The sequence below is a fragment of the Protopterus annectens genome, chromosome 13.part0 (genome assembly GCF_019279795.1).
Source record: "Protopterus annectens isolate FY-2018-M chromosome 13.part0, PAN1.0, whole genome shotgun sequence".
Taxonomy (NCBI): domain Eukaryota; kingdom Metazoa; phylum Chordata; order Ceratodontiformes; family Protopteridae; genus Protopterus; species Protopterus annectens.
In genome coordinates this window covers 1,175,481,030-1,175,502,483 of record NC_056747.1, presented here as the reverse complement: position 1 = coordinate 1,175,502,483, position 21,454 = coordinate 1,175,481,030, and the positions used below count along the sequence as shown (strand labels likewise).

Genomic DNA, 21,454 nt, shown 5'->3' with positions numbered 1-21,454 from the left:
AAATGTATTTATTTATTGATATTTGTTTACCAGGATGGTCCACTGGGCTGTTAAGAGCCCATTTTCAGTGGAGGCCCAGGGAGAAAACCTCCAAAAATATATTACATGTAACAAGAGAAATTAGTATAAATTGTACACACTAAGTAGAGGAATTAAACAAATTAACTATAAAACACTCACTATACATATGACTGTATATACACACATGCAAAGCTAACAAAGATGAGATAGTCATTGACTCCCCACATGATGTTAACATACTGCAATAGAGTCTCACAGCAACTAATGACCGGTGCCAAAGTCATGGCCTCAAGCTAAATGCAAAAAAAGTATCATCAGACCATTCTGCAAAAACGTGGCCCCTACTGATTACCACATCAGCTGCAACCCCCTAAACACACAAGCTGTGGTGTAAGACCTGGGTACTCAGGTTGATAACAATCTCAATTTTGACCATCATGTAGCGGCAGTGGTCAGAAAAGCCTTTTACTTGATTCATCTCATAAGTAAAGGGATTGCATCTAGAAAAAAGGAGGTTATTAACTCTCTATACTCCTCCCTCATTAGACCAATAATTGAGTATAATGCCTCATTTAATATGTACCTCTCCAAACATCTGCACCAACTGGAAAGGCCACAGAAATACCTCACAAAGAGAATCCATGGCCTCCAACACCTATCCTATTCGGACAGGCTTAAATCATTATCACTCTACTCGGTATCTTACAGGTTGCTCAGAGGTGATCTGTGTCTCGCCTATAAGGCAATCTCGGACCATGCCCTACTAGAGATGCTCCATATCCATAAGTCTTAATCCGTGTGTATTACCCACTCAAAAGGCATGACTCTAATATGCGACATCAACAAATCCTGCTGGAGAGACTGGTTTGTCTCCTAGATGCTGCCCCATCTCTGGAATAGACTTCCCATACATGTCAAACAGAGTACCTTGCTGACCCTCTTTAAGTAAAACCTTGATGAGTGGATGGGAAACCACAAATTTGTCTCAGGGGCTCCACCTGTGTCTCTTATTGACAGGGGTGACGGGTACTGACTGAAGTTTCTTTTTGGAGACAAACTCTTGGCTTGTGAGGGCCCCAGGGCCATTAACCTAGTAACCTCCTATGATCCAATGATCCTAATAAACAAAGTTAGGAAAATTCTCATAATACATATACTGTATGGATATTAACAATTGCTAGGGATTAAATGTAGAGATACAGGGAAATTGTAACTTGCAAGGTGAAACTTAAAATGTGGTATGCTGATGAAGCTTCAGAAAAAGGTGGTCAGGCATATGTTACAAACTGAGGAAAATAGAGTGATTGAGTAATGAATATAAGAATGTGAGAGGAGAAATGCATTTGGAGTGACGGTTCATAGGGTTTCACTATGTTCTCTTGAGACGTCTAAGAATGAAGACAAAATAAGGCGAAATTTCTTTCGTTAGTCATGATTTTTGTTTTTGCCATCATTGGATTAAAAGATTGTGAAAAAAAGTTTTAAAATTCACTTTTGAGCATCTGGGAACCCGTGGCTTTTGGGGTCTAGCAGTACCTGTACCCAATTTTCATTATTTCCCCCACAGTTATTACTGTGCAATCTTGCCACTTATGATGTTTTGGAATGATGCAGTGAAAAGGCTGAAGAGTACGATAAAGTGTGAGAAAAAAAGAAAAAAGTAACCTGGGGTAGGGCAAAGGAACAATGGGGGAGCTCTACTGAGTCCCTTGCCTAGGGCTTCACTTCAGCTAAGGCTGGCCCCAAATGAGATTAAAAAGCTTCTGATGGATGTACAGTATGTCTCTTACTACTTCATCCTGACATTACCAAAATAGGTGTACTTTGCTGTATACCTATATGGCAGGGGGTGAGTATTGTAAAATGGCAGGAAAAAGGGGTAGCAGGTAATGAGAAGTAAATGACACCCCACATATAACAGGAATGAAGGAAGTGAGGAGAAGGGGGTCATCTGCATCCATCTTTGATTTCTTTCAGAAAATGCAGCAACTTTTGTCAAAACTATCTTATCACACCCAGTATAAGCAGCTCTATTGCATGTCTTTCGTCAGCAATAAACATGCTTTTTTCCCAGCCCTTCTGTGGTGTCCCTTCAGTTCCAGCACAACCCTTACATTAGAGCAAAGGTTTAGCTAGACATACTCAAAGTTCTGCATACCTCTGAAATGTCCCTGATTTTGCTTCATATTTTTGTTCTGTTCCTTAAAAATTTTTGATTTTTTTGGGTAGATCTTTCCAAAGCCTTTCACATGGTTAACCATGACAAACTCATTAGCACCCTCTCAGAAATAAACCTAAGCCCAGCAGTCATTTCTTGGTTTAGAAATGATCTCACGGGCAGACAGCAGGCTGTCAAATGGCACCATGAACTCTCCGCACTTCTACCAGTTTATCTAGGAGTCCCACAGAGGCCAATTCGGGGTACATTACTCTTTTCTATTTTTACTAACAATCTACATGCTGCCACACTCCATGCATCTGTCATTCAATACGCAGATGATTTCACATTAATCTGTGCTCCCCCCTTTCCCCAAGCATTGCCACAACAAACACAATCCTCCTTTCTTGCAGTAGAAAATTGGCTCACTGGATCACAGTTAATATTAAATCCCAACAAAACCCAGCTAATTATCTTTCTCCCCACACATCATCCCACCCATAACATTACATTCAACATAACCTCCAGTAACAACACAGTGATATCTGCTGTAAACCACACCAAACTGGTGTTTTTTTTATAGACAGCAACATGAAATTTGACATACATATATCCAATACCATAAAGAAAGTACACAAGAAACTTGCCATGCTATACAGAAACAAACAATTCCTAACCAACTCCACCAGGGCCACTACTGCACACACCCACCTCATCTCCACTCTACTGTATGCCTCAGCAATTTTCACCAACCTCAGAAAATCTGATCTCTCCAAGCTCCAAGCCTGCTACAACAAAATTGCCAAATTTGCAACAAATAACCCTCACAGAACACATCACTGCGTTCCACTTAAATCACTTGACTGGCTGGAACTCCCCCACCTCATTCTTTACAATCAGCTTATACTGACCCACAAACTAGTATGCTACCCTGATAAAACCCTGCTCTACAAAACATGCTACAGCCTAGCACCAAAAGTGGACTCCTGCGTTCCAGTCAAAAACTTCTATTAGATGTGTCCAAACCCAATAATTCCGCAGGTATAGCCCTCTATAGTAACTCTATAGCCAAACACTGGAGCAACCTTCCCACAAACATATCAGGCATTACTTCTGCTGCTTCCTTCAAAAAGGCATTAAAATCCCACCTACACCTATCATGGCTCCGCACCTGTGACAATCCTGGTTAAACCATTATACTTCCCCCTGCTCTACTATCACTTCCCTCTCCCTGCACTAATTTCTCCCACTAACATATCTCATTCCTTATCTATCCTATAGTTACTAACCCCCCACCCCAGCCTTACTACAAAAAAAACTCTGCATCCTTTACATTTATACCCCCCCCCCCGCCACACTGGCACTACATTACTACAAACCCTAAAATATGCTTCGGCTTCCTACTGCATTCAAACAACTCCCCTTCTCTCAAACCATTACTTCCCCATTAACACTCTTTCCTACTTTCATGTACCCCCCCTTCTTACACCAATTTTACTTAATCCTCATTGTTAAGAACTTGTGAATCAACTTTGATTTTGAGACCTTTGAGCATAAAATCAGAAATGAAACACTGTATGTAAATCTTTTTTTTTTTTTTAACACTGTCTTAAAATAAATTACCACTGTACACTGACGTTACTGTATTTCAAAAGCGTTATTTATTTCAAGACATCTTACGGATATTGATATCTCTGTATTCCAACAATGTCTTATGTATTTCAAAATGTCTTTGTAAACCAAACTGTATGACAAGAAAATTATGTATACTGTATTAGAAGCTTTTCTCCCCAGGCCTCCACTGAAAAAGGACTTGTGTCCAGTTGGACCTTCCCGGTTAACAAATGTAAAATAAATAAATAAAAATAAATAAATCACTAAGGATTCTAGTCAATCAATAAAGCCAGACATTACACTTTCATACTGTTCAAAAAATGTATGTTGATGGGAAACCTCTTGCTCAATTAATTTGTAAGTGAATTTGGGGTTATATTTAAAATGTTCTTTGATTTTTTAGGACTATGTTCCACCACTGCAATTGGATCTGCCCATAATTACTATGGAAAGAATTTGAGAGGTATGCTCAAATACGTAAATTTTTATGAGAATCTCTCCAAAACATTGTGGCTGTAACAATAAGGAATGTTTAGAACTAAGCAAGTTAGTGTCTACTGTTACTGTATAAAATTGTGCAAACATGCCTATCTGCTAGGAGGAGTGCACTTCTTAAGATAGGTTTTTAAGGCTGTAGAAACAGTGTAAAATAGCGTGGCCTTTTCCAAAGTGTATGGGGCAATATTTTAAGAGCCGAATACATTTTTCAACTGGAGGTAGGGATTCAAAAGCAGGAGGTCTGAACACAAAACAAAAAATTCTGACTATATCACTGTATCAAAGTGAAAGTGTTTGCTGTCTTCATTGCATTCTGTTTAAGCAATGTTTATATGTTTGCTCATTGCTATCCAGTGGTCCTTTTTGAATCTGGTTTGGTCGGTAGCTTTACTGTACATGTTGCATCATGTAAAATATATTGTATAATTAAAGTATGCCATATCCATAACTTTTTTCTAGATTTCTGTTTCGGTTATCCGGACAGACTTTTTACAGGCTCAGTTATCTCCTCAAGTGTACTTCTTTAGGAGGCGAGCTCTTCATTTTTAATCTTAAAAAGTCCACGAACATCACAGTTCCACTTTAACAATAGCCAGGTTTTTTATATATGTATCATATTATTGTAACAAAATAACTGTGTATAAAGTAGCACCGTTTATCGATCTTCTGAACTTCAGAGTTGGCTTTAGCAGCAAGTTGCTTGTAAGTGCCCCACGTGTGCCCATTTGTTCCACATTATGAAGGCACAGCCCTAGTCACATTTCGGAGACAGAGGTTGAAAGTTATCGGGCTCACTGTACGGGCAGCCAGAAGGTGCTTCAACTTCGATCACGTTTAGCTTGTGAATTCAAACGGTTTAGCTCTGTCTTTGTCACTGTCACACGACTTCAAAGTGAAACAACTGATGTATTTATGCTTTAGTGACTAGGCACATAGCCCACTGCCAGAGACAATCTGAAAAGAAAATACTAAAGTAAAGAACTCCATCCACATGCATCACACAATGCCCAAGTGAATGAAATTCCATGAAATTTAAATGTTAAGTTTATTGCATCTGTTCTGTAATTAACATTTGTGGTTGATGTTGCCTACCAGTACAGCTGGTATTGTTTTTAAACAGCGGTGCGTATGTGGCAGTGGTGTAGCTGCTGGTACATATTTCTATTTTTTTTTTTTTGGGGGGGGGGGGTACACATAAACTTGTGAGGAAGTTCATCTGTATGGGGAAGGTGGTGTCTACAATACATAGTTGGGGCTGAAACAATAAATCAATCTCTGAAAAACATTGAAGAATAAAACGTGAAAGCAGTATAGCATTAATCGACGATTACATATGCTTTTGATCAGTACTATTGTAAAGCTAGCTGCTATGTCTTACACTATATAACTTTGCTTTGTGTTGTTCTGCAAGCTCGACGTGTATGAAAATGGGCCTTACTGTTACAGTCCAACTGTGAAAAATTAAGTAAATAAATGCACATACTTTACAAGCTGTATACCCTAAAAGGATTATTTGAGAGCTGTTTTCTTGCTTTTACTTTTCCCTCTGTCTCTCTTTTACAGAAGCCCGATGGATAATTTTTTTCTTCTATTTTTTTTTTTTTTTTTTTTAAGAATTTTGAGGAGGTTCAGAAGCCCGCTAGATATTTATGAATGAAGTCTGCCAATTGCGTTTTCCTCCAGTTCCGTGAATGTAAAAGCAAACAGACTTCACCATGAATGAGTATAGGACACTGTTCACCGATTGGCCATTTCACTTCCGAACTCCGCCTCCCGTTTCCAGAGGAACTTGGAAAGATCGTGCTGTGATTGGTCAGAGTAATTCTCGAGCCTTGTCCCACCTCCCCCCACCCCAACCCTTCATTCAGAAAGTCAGGTCATTCATAAAACAAAAGATGGGAAGAAATCCGAGCCAATGAAAGAGGAAATCCGCCAATTGCTTCCCTCGGGCCAGCTAACTGTCTGAGAGCGAGAAAAACAAGTCCTTCACAGTTAGCGCTGCTAAAGTGAGTCTGGGCTTTCTGAAGTACTTGGCCAGCATTGTTGCACGGTTCGGGGCAGCATGCTCTAGGGTACTTTACTAATATACATCTGGAAGTTTTTGCAGATTAACTACAGTATTGTAAAAAAAAAAAAAAAAGTTGCAGGTGAGCAAAACATTGGATACTTTTTGTAGGACCAAACGTATTTTTGTTGTAATAAGATTAACATAAATATTGGTTCGGTTTGTATATTTTTTTTGGGGGGGGGGGGGGGGGTGATGACGGTGACACTGTAAGAGATGAAATATCCAGCTAATCTGTAATGCACACAACCATATCAAAACGGCTCGTAAGGAGCTGCGTTTTAAACGTGGAAGCAAATCACAGTCACACGGTTGCTAAATGTATCTTTTGTCAAAGTTGTCTTGCAGTTCATTTGCATGTTTTGCTTGCAAGGATTCGTGCTTTGGAAAATAAGGTTGTTGGTTATTTTTGGAAGTGTTAGAAGTTCCAGGAATAAAGGGACTCATAATACGAGCAAAGACCTGGCCTGTTTTTTTTTTTTTTTTTTTTTTTTTTTTATGTGTTTGTATGATATACAGGGTTAGGCGTAGTTTACTTTGTAAGTATGTATGTGAACTAATAAATGTTCAGTTCCATTGCAATTGTGGTGGTATGCATGCTTTTAGTTTCCCCAAATAACAACGTCCAACTTCAAATGTAGATGCTTTACAGTTAATGGGTTCCAGGACTTGATGCTTGCAAGGAAAGCTGGCAGGGTGAGAGGTAACACTTTTCTTCTAGTGCAAACATTTGTCTGAGATTTGGAAATGCGTTACTCCTTTGAAGGTCCGAGCTGTACTGTTAACTTCTCGGCCTGTTTGCTAAGAGTTGCCAACACAGCATAAAAATGAGTGACAAAGGCACAAAATCAGGGACACTCTCCTATTTGTTCTATTACTCCCACAGAAAGCTGTTAGAACGAGTGGAATGCAATAAAACATCTCTAAGTGAAATTTCTGTAGCTGTTTAATAACTCAATCGTACTGCTAAAATGCATACTTTTGAAGGACAGAACAAAAATTTGATGCAAAGAGTCAGGAACAGTGTAAAGCTATGTCTCTGAGGCTCTTACTTGCAAAGAAAACAAAGTTACTGCTCCCGACCTGCCTTGTTTTGCTGCTTCGTTTTCTGTGAATGAACTGCTCATTAAATATGCAGGCTGCTCTCCTCCATTGATGTCCCCCCTGTCTGTGTTCCAGGTTGGCTGCTGCCCAGCCCCCCTCTCTAAATGACCGCAAACGGCTAACAAACGGATATCAGGATGGAAGGGTACTTGGACCAGCAAGTGCCTTACACTTTAAGCAATGTGAGTACTTTTTTAATGTTAGTTTTCGTTTGTACATTTGACTAGTGTTCCATATGTACAGTTGTTGAAGCAACATTTTTAATGAAACTTGTTTAATTCTGGAAAATTGTTTTATTTCAATATGCTTACCTTTCATGGTATGTAGTACAAATTTGTAGATTTAAGTTATGTCGCCATCAAAACTACCTTACCCAGGACATGAACATAGTTCATTAATATTTCTGTATTTTGCCTTCAGACATCTCTTGGAAATGGGAACGCTTGCAAAGCTTTGACCGGTGCCTCCAGAAGGTACATGGCCGCAGAATTGCCTTCTCAGGATTCGGAAGGTACACTTAACAGTAGTTTTAACTTTGCACCTTTGCATTTAGGTGGTTTATCTCATTCCAAGTGAAGAGTTTTAAAAGCACATTAGCTCTAGATAAAGACAGGCATATAAACTGATGATAATAATAATAGTTAAAAATAGGATTTGTTACTGAAATAAATCAACTGAACAATATAATGGACATAATACAATGTTTATCTTACTTTTGGTGAGGAATATCTTACCTCAAGTTAATTTCCACAGTTTTGTCTGATAATTATTTATAAAAAAAATGTCTCCCACTAAAGTCACCCCTTATCTAAAAAGATGGGGCATGTGAAGTATTTTGGAAGCTTTCACTCAAGTAAAATACAGATTTACATAGTATATTTGCATTATATAACTTTTGTGCTTGCAACTGCTCACTAGTGGAATTGGCGAGGGACTGCTTTATATTGATATCTAAATTGCAGTTGCTTCAGCATGGCAACTAATAAAAATGATTGTTGCATCTGTTGTAATAAAAACAGTTCGGTACTCCTTTCTCTGCTGATAATTCAGAATCGCGCCTCTTTACGTTACTGTCTAAAGTAGCTGGAGTTGATGATAATAAAACTTGATGTTCTGGGGTTTGTCTGTGAGGCATTCCCTCAACCTTTTTGCAGCACAGTGTGTAACAAATGGGCAAAATATGTGGGGTCATATGTGGCAGGTTGTTGTTGTAAGTGATCGGACTTAATTGTTAGAAGTACAAACGCAGTAGATTCAAATGCAGTAATATTCATACTGTTTGCATTTATGTTTTTAAAATATTCCAGGGTGAAAAATTGCATTCTCCTTTTATATAAAAAAAATTTGGAAACAAAATTTGTGACGTACTTCTTAATGTGTGTTTGCTGAGAGGATGCTACTAGGTTGTCTTGTGCGCAATAGACAGAATGTGAACATGGAAAGTTGCCTGAAGAAATAAGTAGCATTGGAAAATGTGTGTGATTAAGAATGAATACTAATATGACAGTGTGAACGTTCGTGACCACAGAAGGTAAAATGGCAGTATACTTTAAGGGTTCGAGTAGCAGGCCTTTACTATGGGAGTCTAGGAAATGTAAGATTGAATCCTACATGCACTGCCTGGATTCTTCACCTCCTTGTTTCTGAAACTTATCACTGGAGTGAGATTTATTTATTTATTTATTTTGCTAGTAAAATATTTTTATTATGAGTGAAGTGTTTTAGAGACTGTAGAAAAAAAAATGCCATGTAATATGAGGTATTGAGGTATTAGGGGATTTTGTAGTGTGCAAGATGTAAAGTACATTTCTGGCAAATATATTCTTGTGTTGAAGATGCAAGCTGGGGGCATTAATATATTGAGACAGTAGCTGTCCTAACAGCAAGTATCCATATGCTAAGCCTGATTAAGCAGGTCTGTATTAAGCTCCTTGTCAAAATATATAACACTGTTTCTATTTAATCACTTTATTGCCTTAAATATATTTAACAACCATGATTAAAAATGCCTTACATTCATATTTTCAATGGACCATGTTAATATTAGTATCTTGATTTTATGAGATTGTACGCCATTAGATTCATGTCATTACTTTTCCCTTGCTAATAACACTTCATTATCTATTTTAGATCTCTTCCAGGATTTATGCCATTTCCAAGAGACTTGGCTAACAGAAGGTGAGATCTCTGTTTATTTTCCTTCACTTCTCTTGCCTGTTGTTGTTTTGAGTATTGTTTTTTTTTTTTTTTTTTAAGTCTCCAGCTTTTATGATGGGTGGCCTCATGTAAGCGGAGAAGGATGAGTCACTGATTTTTGTATTTTTACTGTATTTGTCTGCCAAAAGAAAATTTGTGGCTCATGAGCATTTCTATTGTAATATTGTATGCATTAGCAGTTCATCAGTTCGCAGCAGGCATTATGCAAACAGTATCATGTTTTAGGATGGAATAACAGCTAGCTGCTATGGATGGCATCTGTAGAGGTCATCTTCAGGTTGAGGATTGTTGACAATAGTGCTGAAAATATTTTAGGTGTGGATTGTGTCTCAGAAGACTGATAGTTATTGGGTCATGTTTTGCTTTTAGCACAACAGGTTTATACAGGTTCTGTCTTATTTTTAACCCTTCTCAGTCACCAACGTTCATGCATTTATTAATGTTTGGTAGTATATATATATATATATATATATATATATATATATATATATATATATATATATAATGTGTGTGTGTGAACATTATCTCAGATTTAGAAATTCATACAAGAGATATTGGACATATATATTCATACAGAGATATTGGACAGTGTTTAGTACTGGATGAAAATTTATTTTGTTATGTTTTATCATAAGACACTGCAGTTTGTTATACTTTTGTTGTAGTGGTTTCACTGTTAAAACAAGTGCAGTATAAATAAATAGGATAACAATTTACCCAACCAATTTGTGTCATTTTGCTTGGATTTCACAGGCTGTTGTTGCTTTGTTCAACCTCCTAATAGGAGGTTTTGGACAGGGACATGTAGTGAGAGTAGATCAAAATGTGTGCTACAGGAAGAGTTACACACAACTGGACACAACTGTTGACAGGATGTTGCCCTAACGTGTATGTCTGGCATTTGACTTGAAGATGAATTACGTGCCGGGTGGTTACAGTAGCTGTAGAGAGCTTACTTTTCAGTTTTCAAGGGAGATAAGACCAGTGGTAGAGTGGCCACATAAATATAATGGTGCCACTATAGTTGCAGTTGATATTTGTTCCTCAAGAAAAGAAAAGGTGTCCCGTGAGCAGCACTGGGGCTTTTGGAATAACCAAGGGCATAATACTGCAGAATGTGATGCATGTGTACTTAAGTATTGATGTAAATACTGTGTGCTGTATAACATGTTCTGTTTTAGGAGCCACTCTTTATTTAGATGTAAGCTAATAAATTAAATGCACAATTATTCAGTTATGTCAATAAATAAATAAGTATTCAAGCTTTTAATCCACATCTAATCTAAACACTTATTACAGGTTAAAATGTAATACTTATATAGGAATGTCTACTAACATTCAAGCTGCTCTAAGAAAGATACTACCCTTCTCTAGCTAAGAAATTCATTCCGTAGTAAAAAACAAGCAAACAAACTGGTGCAAAAAACTGGAAAACAGCAACCTTGTAGCCGGAAAGCCAACTCTAACCAAAGGAATTGAGAATTCAAAGTAACTTCTTTAACGCAAAAGTTTTTATTCTTAAAAAGTAGCGTTTTCGCCGTGGCTCCTGCCTCAGCTTCATCAGAAGAAAATACAAATGGAAACAGCTAACAAAAACATTTAAATACTCTCATAGAGGAAGTGACAAAACAAACCTAATCATGTGAGCTTAATTAAAAACAATTACATAATTAAAAACAAACCAATAAGTACTTAACAAAAACTGTTTGTACTAAAATTAAGAATACATTCATTGTATATTGTAAAAATGTACTTTTAGTAATATAAAACCATTTTACAAAAAAACCTATCAGTATTACTACACAAGAAGTCAGTAACATACTGTTCTTAAAGAAGAAGTCTGAAACATTTACCTAAAATAACTTTTCAGTTTCAATATACATGAAATATTGCAGTTCTCATTTAGGCCAACAGGTCTAAATGCATCTAGATTCAACTGCCAAGCTAATTCAGTACATTCAAGAATGGTTTCAACAGGACCACCCCTAATGTTAAAAGGTACCTGGTCAATACCCATAAATCTAAATGAGTGCCCTGGGTTATTATGTACATGTTTTGCTAAAGCATTCTCCAGCAGTGGTTTTTATTGCGTAAAGGTGTTGGTAAACTCTTTCTTTCAATTTGCGATTCGTTTTTCCTATATAAACCGATGGGCAACAGTTGCACAAAGCAATGTAGACCACCGATTTAGATTCGCAAGATATCCTATGATTTATCTGGTACCTTGTATTTCTAACAAAGAAAGAGTTACCTGTCGTTATAACTTTACACATATTACAATGGCCGCATTTAAATGAGCCTCTAGTCCTTGCTGTGACATGGGAATGTGATGTTCGTTGTAATATTTCTTTTAAATTATTACTTCTTCTGTATATAACAAAAGGACGTTCACCTAACTTCTCAATAAGGTTAACTGAATTAATGACCAATGGCCAGTTTTTTAAAAATATTGCCCAAATATCATTGGAATTTAGATTATATTGAGTAATAAAACTCAAAGAAAAATTCCTAAAGGTAGTAGAAACATTTTGATTTATTGATTGATTGGCAGTAGCAAATTGGGCATCAATACCTTGGTTCAACAAAGGTTTGTATATACCACTAACTCTCTTGGAATCAACCTCTAAAATGAGGTCATTTAGAAGCTCAATAGGATAACCTCGGTTTAAAAATAAATCCTTAAGGAACTGACACTCAGTTCTAAAGTCACTTAAAGTACTACACATCCTTCCTGCACGTACAAGCTGACCCTTAACTATGGATTTTTTCTGTTTGGGTGGATGCAAGCTAGTATAGTGCAGGAAGGAGTTGCAGTATGTTGGCTTCCTAAAAATCTTTGAAGAATATACTCCTTCAGTAAAGTCTTTCGTTAGTCTCACATCTAAATAGTCTGTTTCAACAGTGGAGAAATTAAATGTAAATTTTAACCAATCCGTAGTGTTGTTTATGTAATCAACAAGAGACTGTGCCTCCGGTTCAGTTCCTTTAAACAGGATAAATATATCATCCAAGAATCTAGTGTAGTATTTTATGTTCTGCATTATAGATTCATTGGATAGAATAAACTGCTTTTCCCAAAAGGCTACAAACAAGTTAGCTACGCTCGCCCCACAGGGCGAGCCCATGGCTATTCCACATTTCTGTAAGTAGTATTTCTGGTCGAATACAAAAAAGTTAGAAGACAGTACTATGCTTAAGAGCTCAGTGATTATGTATATCTCCTCCTGTGGGGCGTTTAAACTTTCCATCAAAAGTTGTAACCATTCCACTGCTTCATCATGTGGAATAGATGTATATAAATCCGCGACATCAACAGTTAGGAAGTTCAACTCAGGGTTGAAGTCAATACTGTTGATGTCACGGAGAAAGGACCAAGAGTCCTTGCAGATTGTGGAAATTTTTTTCACATATTTTGATAAAATGTTGTCTATTAATTTCGAACAGGGGTAGGTCATAGAAGACCTACCGTCTATTAGTGCCCTCATGGGGGGGTTTTTATGGTCTTTGTGTATCTTTGGTATTCCAAACATAACAGGCAACTTTGGTGTAATGATGTCAATGTAATTGTATGTGTCTAAATCAATTTTGCCTGCAAGGAAAAGATCACGAAAGTATCCCCTAATACGGCCTTGAGTTACATTAACCTCATTTAATTCAGTTAACCTTATTGAGAAGTTAGGTGAACGTCCTTTTGTTATATACAGAAGAAGTAATAATTTAAAAGAAATATTACAACGAACATCACATTCCCATGTCACAGCAAGGACTAGAGGCTCATTTAAATGCGGCCATTGTAATATGTGTAAAGTTATAACGACAGGTAACTCTTTCTTTGTTAGAAATACAAGGTACCAGATAAATCATAGGATATCTTGCGAATCTAAATCGGTGGTCTACATTGCTTTGTGCAACTGTTGCCCATCGTTTTATATAGGAAAAACGAATCGCAAATTGAAAGAAAGAGTTTACCAACACCTTTACGCAATAAAAACCACTGCTGGAGAATGCTTTAGCAAAACATGTACATAATAACCCAGGGCACTCATTTAGATTTATGGGTATTGACCAGGTACCTTTTAACATTAGGGGTGGTCCTGTTGAAACCATTCTTGAATGTACTGAATTAGCTTGGCAGTTGAATCTAGATGCATTTAGACCTGTTGGCCTAAATGAGAACTGCAATATTTCATGTATATTGAAACTGAAAAGTTATTTTAGGTAAATGTTTCAGACTTCTTCTTTAAGAACAGTATGTTACTGACTTCTTGTGTAGTAATACTGATAGGTTTTTGAAAAATGGTTTTATATTACTAAAAGTACATTTTCACAATATACAATGAATGTATTCTTAATTTTAGTACAAACAGTTTTTGTTAAGTACTTATTGGTTTGTTTTTAATTATGTAATTGTTTTTAATTAAGCTCACATGATTAGGTTTGTTTTGTCACTTCCTCTATGAGAGTATTTAAATGTTTTTGTTAGCTGTTTCCATTTGTATTTTCTTCTGATGAAGCTGAGGCAGGAGCCACGGCGAAAACGCTACTTTTTAAGAATAAAAACTTTTGCGTTAAAGAAGTTACTTTGAATTCTCAATTCCTTTGGTTAGAGTTGGCTTTCCGGCTACAAGGTTGCTAAGAAATTCATTCCAAGTGTACGGAGTTATCCCTTAAAAAGTACAGATGTCCTAAGAGTCTGTACACCTTAATACTGCTAGCTGTCTGAAAGATCATTCACTAAACTAGCTCCTGCTTCCAGAAACAGTCTTCTAACTGCTCAAATAAAGGTATTGTCTTCTCTAGCTGACATATTAACTCCAAGTGAATGCATTTATCTCTTAAGCATTACATATGTCCTCAAACTCAATAGAACTCAATACTTTTAGCTGTCTGTGAAAGATCTTTTGTTAAACTAACCTTTACTTACTGGAGAAGTCTCCCTAATTGAAACTGTACAACTATTATAAAATAAAACTGCATCTGCACGAATGGTTTAAATGTACTTGCTTTAGGTATTCTGGATAATTTCACTATATTATCAAATAACATCACTTAGTTGGTAAATACTTTCTTGCTTTACATATTTTATATCATTGTCTTAGATCTGTGGAATGTTAAGATTTCAATGTCTGAGAACTTAAAGTACTATATTCCTGTTTTACTCTTTCTTACTCCCTATGTATGTATAATTCTGTGCTGTGCATTTGTGTTGCATTCTCGCTTTCCTATGTACATATTTTTTTCTGTGTAAAACTTGTTTTGGTCATTTTATCTGCCCTGTAGCCTGAATTGTGACTGAAAAGTGTCTCATGCCAGCTCTCTCACCTGCTTAACAAGCAAAACATTAAGTAAATGAATAAAGTACTCTGTGTATATTTAATACAAATTGCACTGAAGTCATGCAAAGTAATAGTTTGTGCCTTGGCTCAATGTTTATTTCATTCGGCATGAATATTCCTGTATTTAGAACCTTATTGTTACTTCTCTATAAAAGTGGTGTGTACTATGTTGCCAATGTCTTCTTTTGCATTATATCATTACTGCCTTGTGTTGTGCCCTGCTTGTTGCCATATGTAACTAATTGCATAGTTGTTAAAATGCCTATTTTCTGGAGTGATGGATGAAACGGTCATTGGACTAGTTTATTCATGCAAAAGCAATTAAATGTAACTAGTAAACTAAAATACCAAGTAAACAGATCCAGTATAGCTCAATACATTATATTACTTACTGGTGTACTCACCCAGAAAACAAAATGAATAAATAAGTGTCTAAACGTATGTGTGTTTAAGCAGCAACAGATGCTGGGGTGTCTACGTATACAGGCTACTGTGATGCATGAACCCAAAGGATGCCTTACAAGTCTGAATGTGTAGTAATACCTATTTAGCGCACTTGTGAAATGGATTATTTGTTTATTTTTGGTTATCATTTTGTAGAGAGACTAATTATAGGTGCAGGTTAACAGACTTTATCCTGTCAGATAATATGGCTTTCCAGATATCATCTATATTATCATATATTGCAGTGTGGTATCACTGGACTCTGTCTTTCCAGTTTGAAATAGTTTTATTTACAATAAAATTAAATAAGGGAGAAATGTATTTCATAGCACATCATTGGAGCCAGCTTTCCAGTTTGAAACATAGTAAACAGTTCACAAAAAAGGAAATGCAATTTATACTGAATAGCTTGACTTAGTTGAGTTTGCACTCAAAATAAATTGTTTTGTTGGGTTGCTGCTCTGCAGAGTTTTCACAACTGAAACAAAGTACAATAGTTCTTGCATTCGAATTCAATAATCTCTTACTGAAAAGTTTTTGGCATAGTAGCTTGCAAAAGAAATGAATGGTACTTACAAATACCTTGGAATAATTTATTTATTTAGTTTAGTTTATTTTACATTTGTTGACCAGGTGTGTCCGGCTGAGCTGACAGCCCTTTTTCAGCAGAGGCCCTGGGAGAAAAGCTCCACATTATTTACATTTAAGCAAAATTGCACAAAGAAAGTTTTAACAATGTTTACGCTCAAAGTATACAAAACAATCCAACATTCTAACTAAAGAAAAAAGTACAATCATTGATAACATATAAAGGTACTGTGCTGATATTACATTTGGAAATATGTTAATATATAGAGAGAAGAAGAAGGATACAGTTGTTGTAAATACAGCCAGGTAGTTGTAATATGAAAATATATGCAGGGGGTATATTAGTAAGGAGGAATGAGAGGGAGTAAAAGACAAAAATAGTCCAGTTAAGGGAGAAAGATAGATGGTTGTAGAATGTAAAACAGGAACAAGTAGGAGGCAGATAGATAATTAGAGATAGGAAAGAATGGGGGGGGGGGTTTAAGGGGGTGAGTACAATGGCAGAACCTCTAGTGGAAGTTTGCTCCAGGAGATGGCAGGGTGATAGCTGTAGAAGTTTTGACCATATTTGCTCTTGGGTTTGTAGATGTGTAGTAGGTTTTGATCTGAGCTTCAGAGTGACCTAGAGGGGGTGTATGAGGATATCAGAGGAGTTAAGCTAGGACAGAAAGAGGGCTGGTAAAGGATAGAGTGAATAATCTGAACTTGAGAGAGGAGAAGCAGGTGGGGTAGTTCCAACCAGCTTAAGTGTTTTAGAGAGAGACAGTGGTGGGATTTGTAGGTTTGATTAGCAGCAAATCTAGCCACTTTGTTATAGGTATTTTCTAGTTTGGTTAGGAGGGTGGTTTGAAGGTTGGAGGGCATCTGGGAGCTGTATATTAGGCTTGGTAGGAACAGTACTCTACAGTTCCATAACATGGATGAAACAAAATGATTTCTTCCATACAGGCAGTGATAAATTAAGTTGGCTTGTCCTCTAAAGGGTTTATCTTCCTACCTCATAATGCATCCTGACCCTTCAGCACTACCACTGTTAAGGGGAACCGACCAGCACTATACTACAATGCATACACAGTAGAATGGGTAATACAACAGAGACTGTCTGCAGTTTTATTTGTCAGAATTGTCATCTCAGTTATTGCAGTTTACGAAAAGGAGAAGCCCACAATTTAAGTCACTCTCTATTCAGTTTGGATTTTACATTCCCTCCAAACTCAATGCTCTTTTTGTTCTTTTTCTTGATGATGCAGCTCAAAACAAGCTGCGTATCGCCTTCAGACTTACCCACAGCTTAGACTGCTGGTAGGTTTGCAGGTAAATCCACAAGTATTTACCAGTAATCCACAATTTCTAGTTACATTTTTCTTTTCCAACAGTTTCTATTCTTGCTTTTGCAAATCCCTGTCTAAGGAAGGTAAATGTCTTGTGCCTGCTTAACCTATCGACCTTCCGTTTAATGGCATGGCATCTCAGCTGGTGTTTTACATTTCTCTGAGTATTACAAGGTTTTTCATTGCTCTGTTACTTAATACTTATGCAACATGAGTGGCAATTACAAGATTTTACTACCATAATACACAGTACATATATACAACCACTCGCGACACCTTCTTATAACTTCCAAATCCAAACTTCAGAATTCATTGTATCTGTGGCCATAAATTAAGGGACTCTCTTCCCCCTCCTTCTAACTGTAATTTCATCATACACGGGGTTCAAGTCACAGCTAAAAACTCATTGTAGATTCATTCTAAGCCATGGATTGGTGAAATAATTTGTAGCCTAGACCCAAGATACCATTTTGTCAGTACCCTACAAAATTAAGTAAGTACTACCTAATTTCCTCTTCTTTCAGTCAGAGTATGAGGAGTCAGACCAGAAGTGTGTTTATGGTTCCCATCATAAGCTGCCAAAGTATGAATGCCTCCTTTCAGGACATACAACTTAATTTTTACAGTCTCCTCTCTTGTGTTTTCTTGATCTACTTCCTTAGTTCCTCTTGTTTGTACATTGGAAATGTCCCCATAAACACTTGTAACTATACACATTTATACATACTGAATATAAACGTTTGAATTTGTGTTTTACATTTTGCTTTAAAGTTATCTGCATGACATCTGCTATAACAGTATACTCTCAACATTTACACACACACACACATTTTTGTGTGCATGTGTATAATATTTTTATTCATGCTTTGTTGCTCTGGGTCAGTCCTACTAGGCCAGGTGGCCTCTTTTTTTAGGAGAAACCTGAGGTGGTATTCATGCTGACTAGGGAAAATTTGACCAGGGCAGCAGGGAAGTTCCCCTACTCTTGACATGATTTAAAATGGCGGAGAACACTCTCTGGCGGTCAGGACTAATAATGCCTTTCACACTTTTTAATAAGCCATGGGGCAAGAACTGAAAAAAAGGTGGAAGTGCCTGAGTCTTCATTCAAGAGATGCTCACATTAAGACTGGCAAAGCAGCATGATGCATTTGAGTTTCTTCTTGTCCAAATCACAATCACAAATGTCCCTTACAATATATGTTAGCTAACTAGTGTGCCCTGTTCAATCACAGCCTCACCTCAGGCTTTGTCCCTACCGAATGGTGCACTGCTACAGTCATCCCTCACCATAAAGGAGGAGAGATTCCAGATCCTGGCAACTATTTCCTCATTAGCCTGATGAGTCTGATATGCAAAGCTATGGAATGTATCATCATGGAACTAATAAACAAGGATATAGGGTATCTCCAAACACTGGGTCCCACACAGTTTGGCTCAACTTGGTTAACACCTTTGGTCAGTCACTAGAGTTGTGGATGAAGGCATGGTGGTTCATACAGCCTACCTTGATCTGGCCAAGGCCTTTGATACCATTCCCCACTCAGGAATCATAGAAAAACTCACTAAGCTAGGCATCCACCCCTATATCACTAGGTGGGTTGCAAACTGGCTCACAGGTAGAACCCACAGTGTGAAAGTAGCTGACTCCAAGTCAGACTGCCGACCAGTCACGAGTGGAGTCCCGCAGGGTTCAGTCCTGGGTCCTCTCCAGTTTGGTATCTACTTCTCTGAAGTCCAGGCCAACACAAAGAGACTCTATCTGACAAAGTTCGCAGTCGATTGCAAGTTGAGAGCTATTAACTCCCCAAGTGATGTTGACATCCTACAGAAAGGCCTCACTCAGACAAACGAGTGCTGTCAGAACCATAGCCTTAAGCTCAATGCCAAAAAAATGTGTTGCCATCCCCTTTGGGAAAAAATGGTTCTCATGAATTGCCACATTGATGGCAGTCCACTGAACACAGAAGGCGTTCTAAGAGATCTGGGAACACAGGTTGACAGCACCCTCTCTTTTGACCACCACATTGTCACTGTGGTCAGAAAGTCCTTCTGTGTGGCACATCTCATTACTAAAGGTTTTGCATCCAGGAAGAAAGAGGTCATTGTCTCCTTTTACTTTTCCCTCATTAGGTCAATCATCGAGTACAATGCCCCATTTGGCATGTACCCCACTAGACACCTGCAACAACTGGAGAGGCTGCAAAAGTACCTCACAAAGAGGATCCTAGGCCTTTAACATTTGTCCTGTATGGACAGACTCAAAAAACCTCCAACTATTCTCTGTCTCATATGGCCTACATAGAGGCGATCTCTGCTTGACTTACAAAGCCATGTCTGACCCAGCTCTGTTAGAAATGCTACATCTAAAGAAATCTCAATCCCTCCGCACCACATGCTCCAGAGACCTCAGCCTCATTACCACAATCAACAGAACATGATGGAGGGACATCAGGTTCATAACCCAGAGACTGCCCATGCTATGAAATAGACCTCCCATACATGTCAAGCAGAGCACCTCACTGGCCTTCTCCGAGAGAAATCTTGATGAGTGGATGGGAAATAGAAAATTCACCCCAGGGATCACTCCAGTGGCTTTACTCGACAGAGGCACTGGGAACTAAGGTCAGGTGGCACGATGCCAGGGTAATCCTATAGGCTAGGCTTGTAAAGGCTCCAGGGCCATTAGCCTGGTACACACCTATGAACCTATACCCATTTTCTTGCTAGAAGCTCCATTGTGCCTGATGGGAGAGTGTTTCTTAAACAATCTGGAATTACAGAGCTGACATAAGTATATTTTTTGCACTTTCTCTAACTTTTTAGTGTTTCTTAACAGTACTACACTGTTTTTTATTTATTTACTTAATAGTACTACAATGTTTTTATTTATTTGCTTGACTGAATTATTTACTTTTCTGTCTGCATTTATATATTTTCTGACCTCTGGTTGAATTTTGTTTCCTGATCTTTGCTGAATTTTTTTTTTTTATTTTTGTTCTAAGGCATTTGGCACAGCACTTTAGCTGGGACTAACTGGTTTCACACAGGGGGGTCCTTTGCCGCTCTCTCTGGCAGCAGGAAGTTTGTAGTGAACTCATTCCAGGGTAGAAACACTGGTCAAACAGCTTCTCTGTTATCTGACTGCCTCAAGGTGTGGTTTTGGAAAGGTCTTTTATTTTACTGGTATAAAAATATTACCTTTATGTGAATTTCTACCTATCTGGCTAGAAGTTCCATTGTGCCTAAGAGTGTTTCTTAAACAATCTGGAATTACAGAGCTGGCATAAGTATATTTTTGCACTTTATCTAACTGTTCAGTGTTTCTTAACAGTACTGCACTGTTTTTTTTTATTTATCTGCTTTATTTTTCTGTGTCTGCATTTATATATTTGCTGACCTCTGTCTGAATTTTGTTTTTGATCTGGAATACTCCTCCCAGTCCCATCTCATTAGCTCATTCTATCTAATCCAGAGATCATTTGGGAAGGCCAAACCCTTTAGTTCCTTAACCTTGAATTATCTTCTGTTTCTACTCTCGTCTTTTCCACTTTACTAGAAAAAAAACACTTTATTCAGCTGCTTTTACTGTATTTCTGTTCCTCCTATTACTCTATTACCTCATCTTGCTTTTTCTGCTACTTGCTGTTTGTTCTCTAAAGTGTTCAATTGCATCTTTTCTGTTGCATTTATTACTGCTTGTTTATAGCCTGTTTAAATTGTAAGTGTTATTCTAAGCCTCTTAGTTTTAGTTTAAGCACTTGGGCTTCAGACCTACACCTTAGCTGTCCATGGCCTTTCTCCCTCAGCTTCTGACAAATATGGATGGACAGTTTCCTACAGTTTCTCCTGCAAGTCAGGTTGATATGGGTATCCTGAGACAGTGTAGCAACTGCCTCATATACATGGACAATCATCTAGGAACACAAATTGTGAGATATACATTTACACTAGGAACCTAAAATCTATGCTCTCTCCCTCACAACCCAGTATATCTGTCACTGAGAAGGTTGTCAACACAATCACTATACCTCAAACACCACCCACACGTACACAAGACACACCCACATATGCAGAG

General features: G+C 37.6%; 1 protein-coding gene across 2 annotated transcripts in view; it reads left to right on the top strand.

Annotated features, from left to right (window-relative positions):
• The first annotated feature begins 6,186 nt into the window (after positions 1–6,186).
• ETV4 (ETS variant transcription factor 4) overlaps positions 6,187–21,454 on the top strand; it is a 748,952-nt gene continuing 733,684 nt past the window's right edge. Inside the window, exons 1-4 of one of the 2 annotated variants that reach the window (XM_044055177.1) lie at positions 6,187–6,438; positions 7,536–7,642; positions 7,881–7,971; positions 9,591–9,638. In XM_044055177.1, the coding sequence (XP_043911112.1) occupies positions 7,598–7,642; positions 7,881–7,971; positions 9,591–9,638 (184 nt within the window). In that variant the 5' untranslated portion in view covers positions 6,187–6,438; positions 7,536–7,597. The remainder of the gene's footprint in view (positions 6,439–7,535; positions 7,643–7,880; positions 7,972–9,590; positions 9,639–21,454) is intronic. The other variant, XM_044055178.1, reaches the window with a different exon arrangement.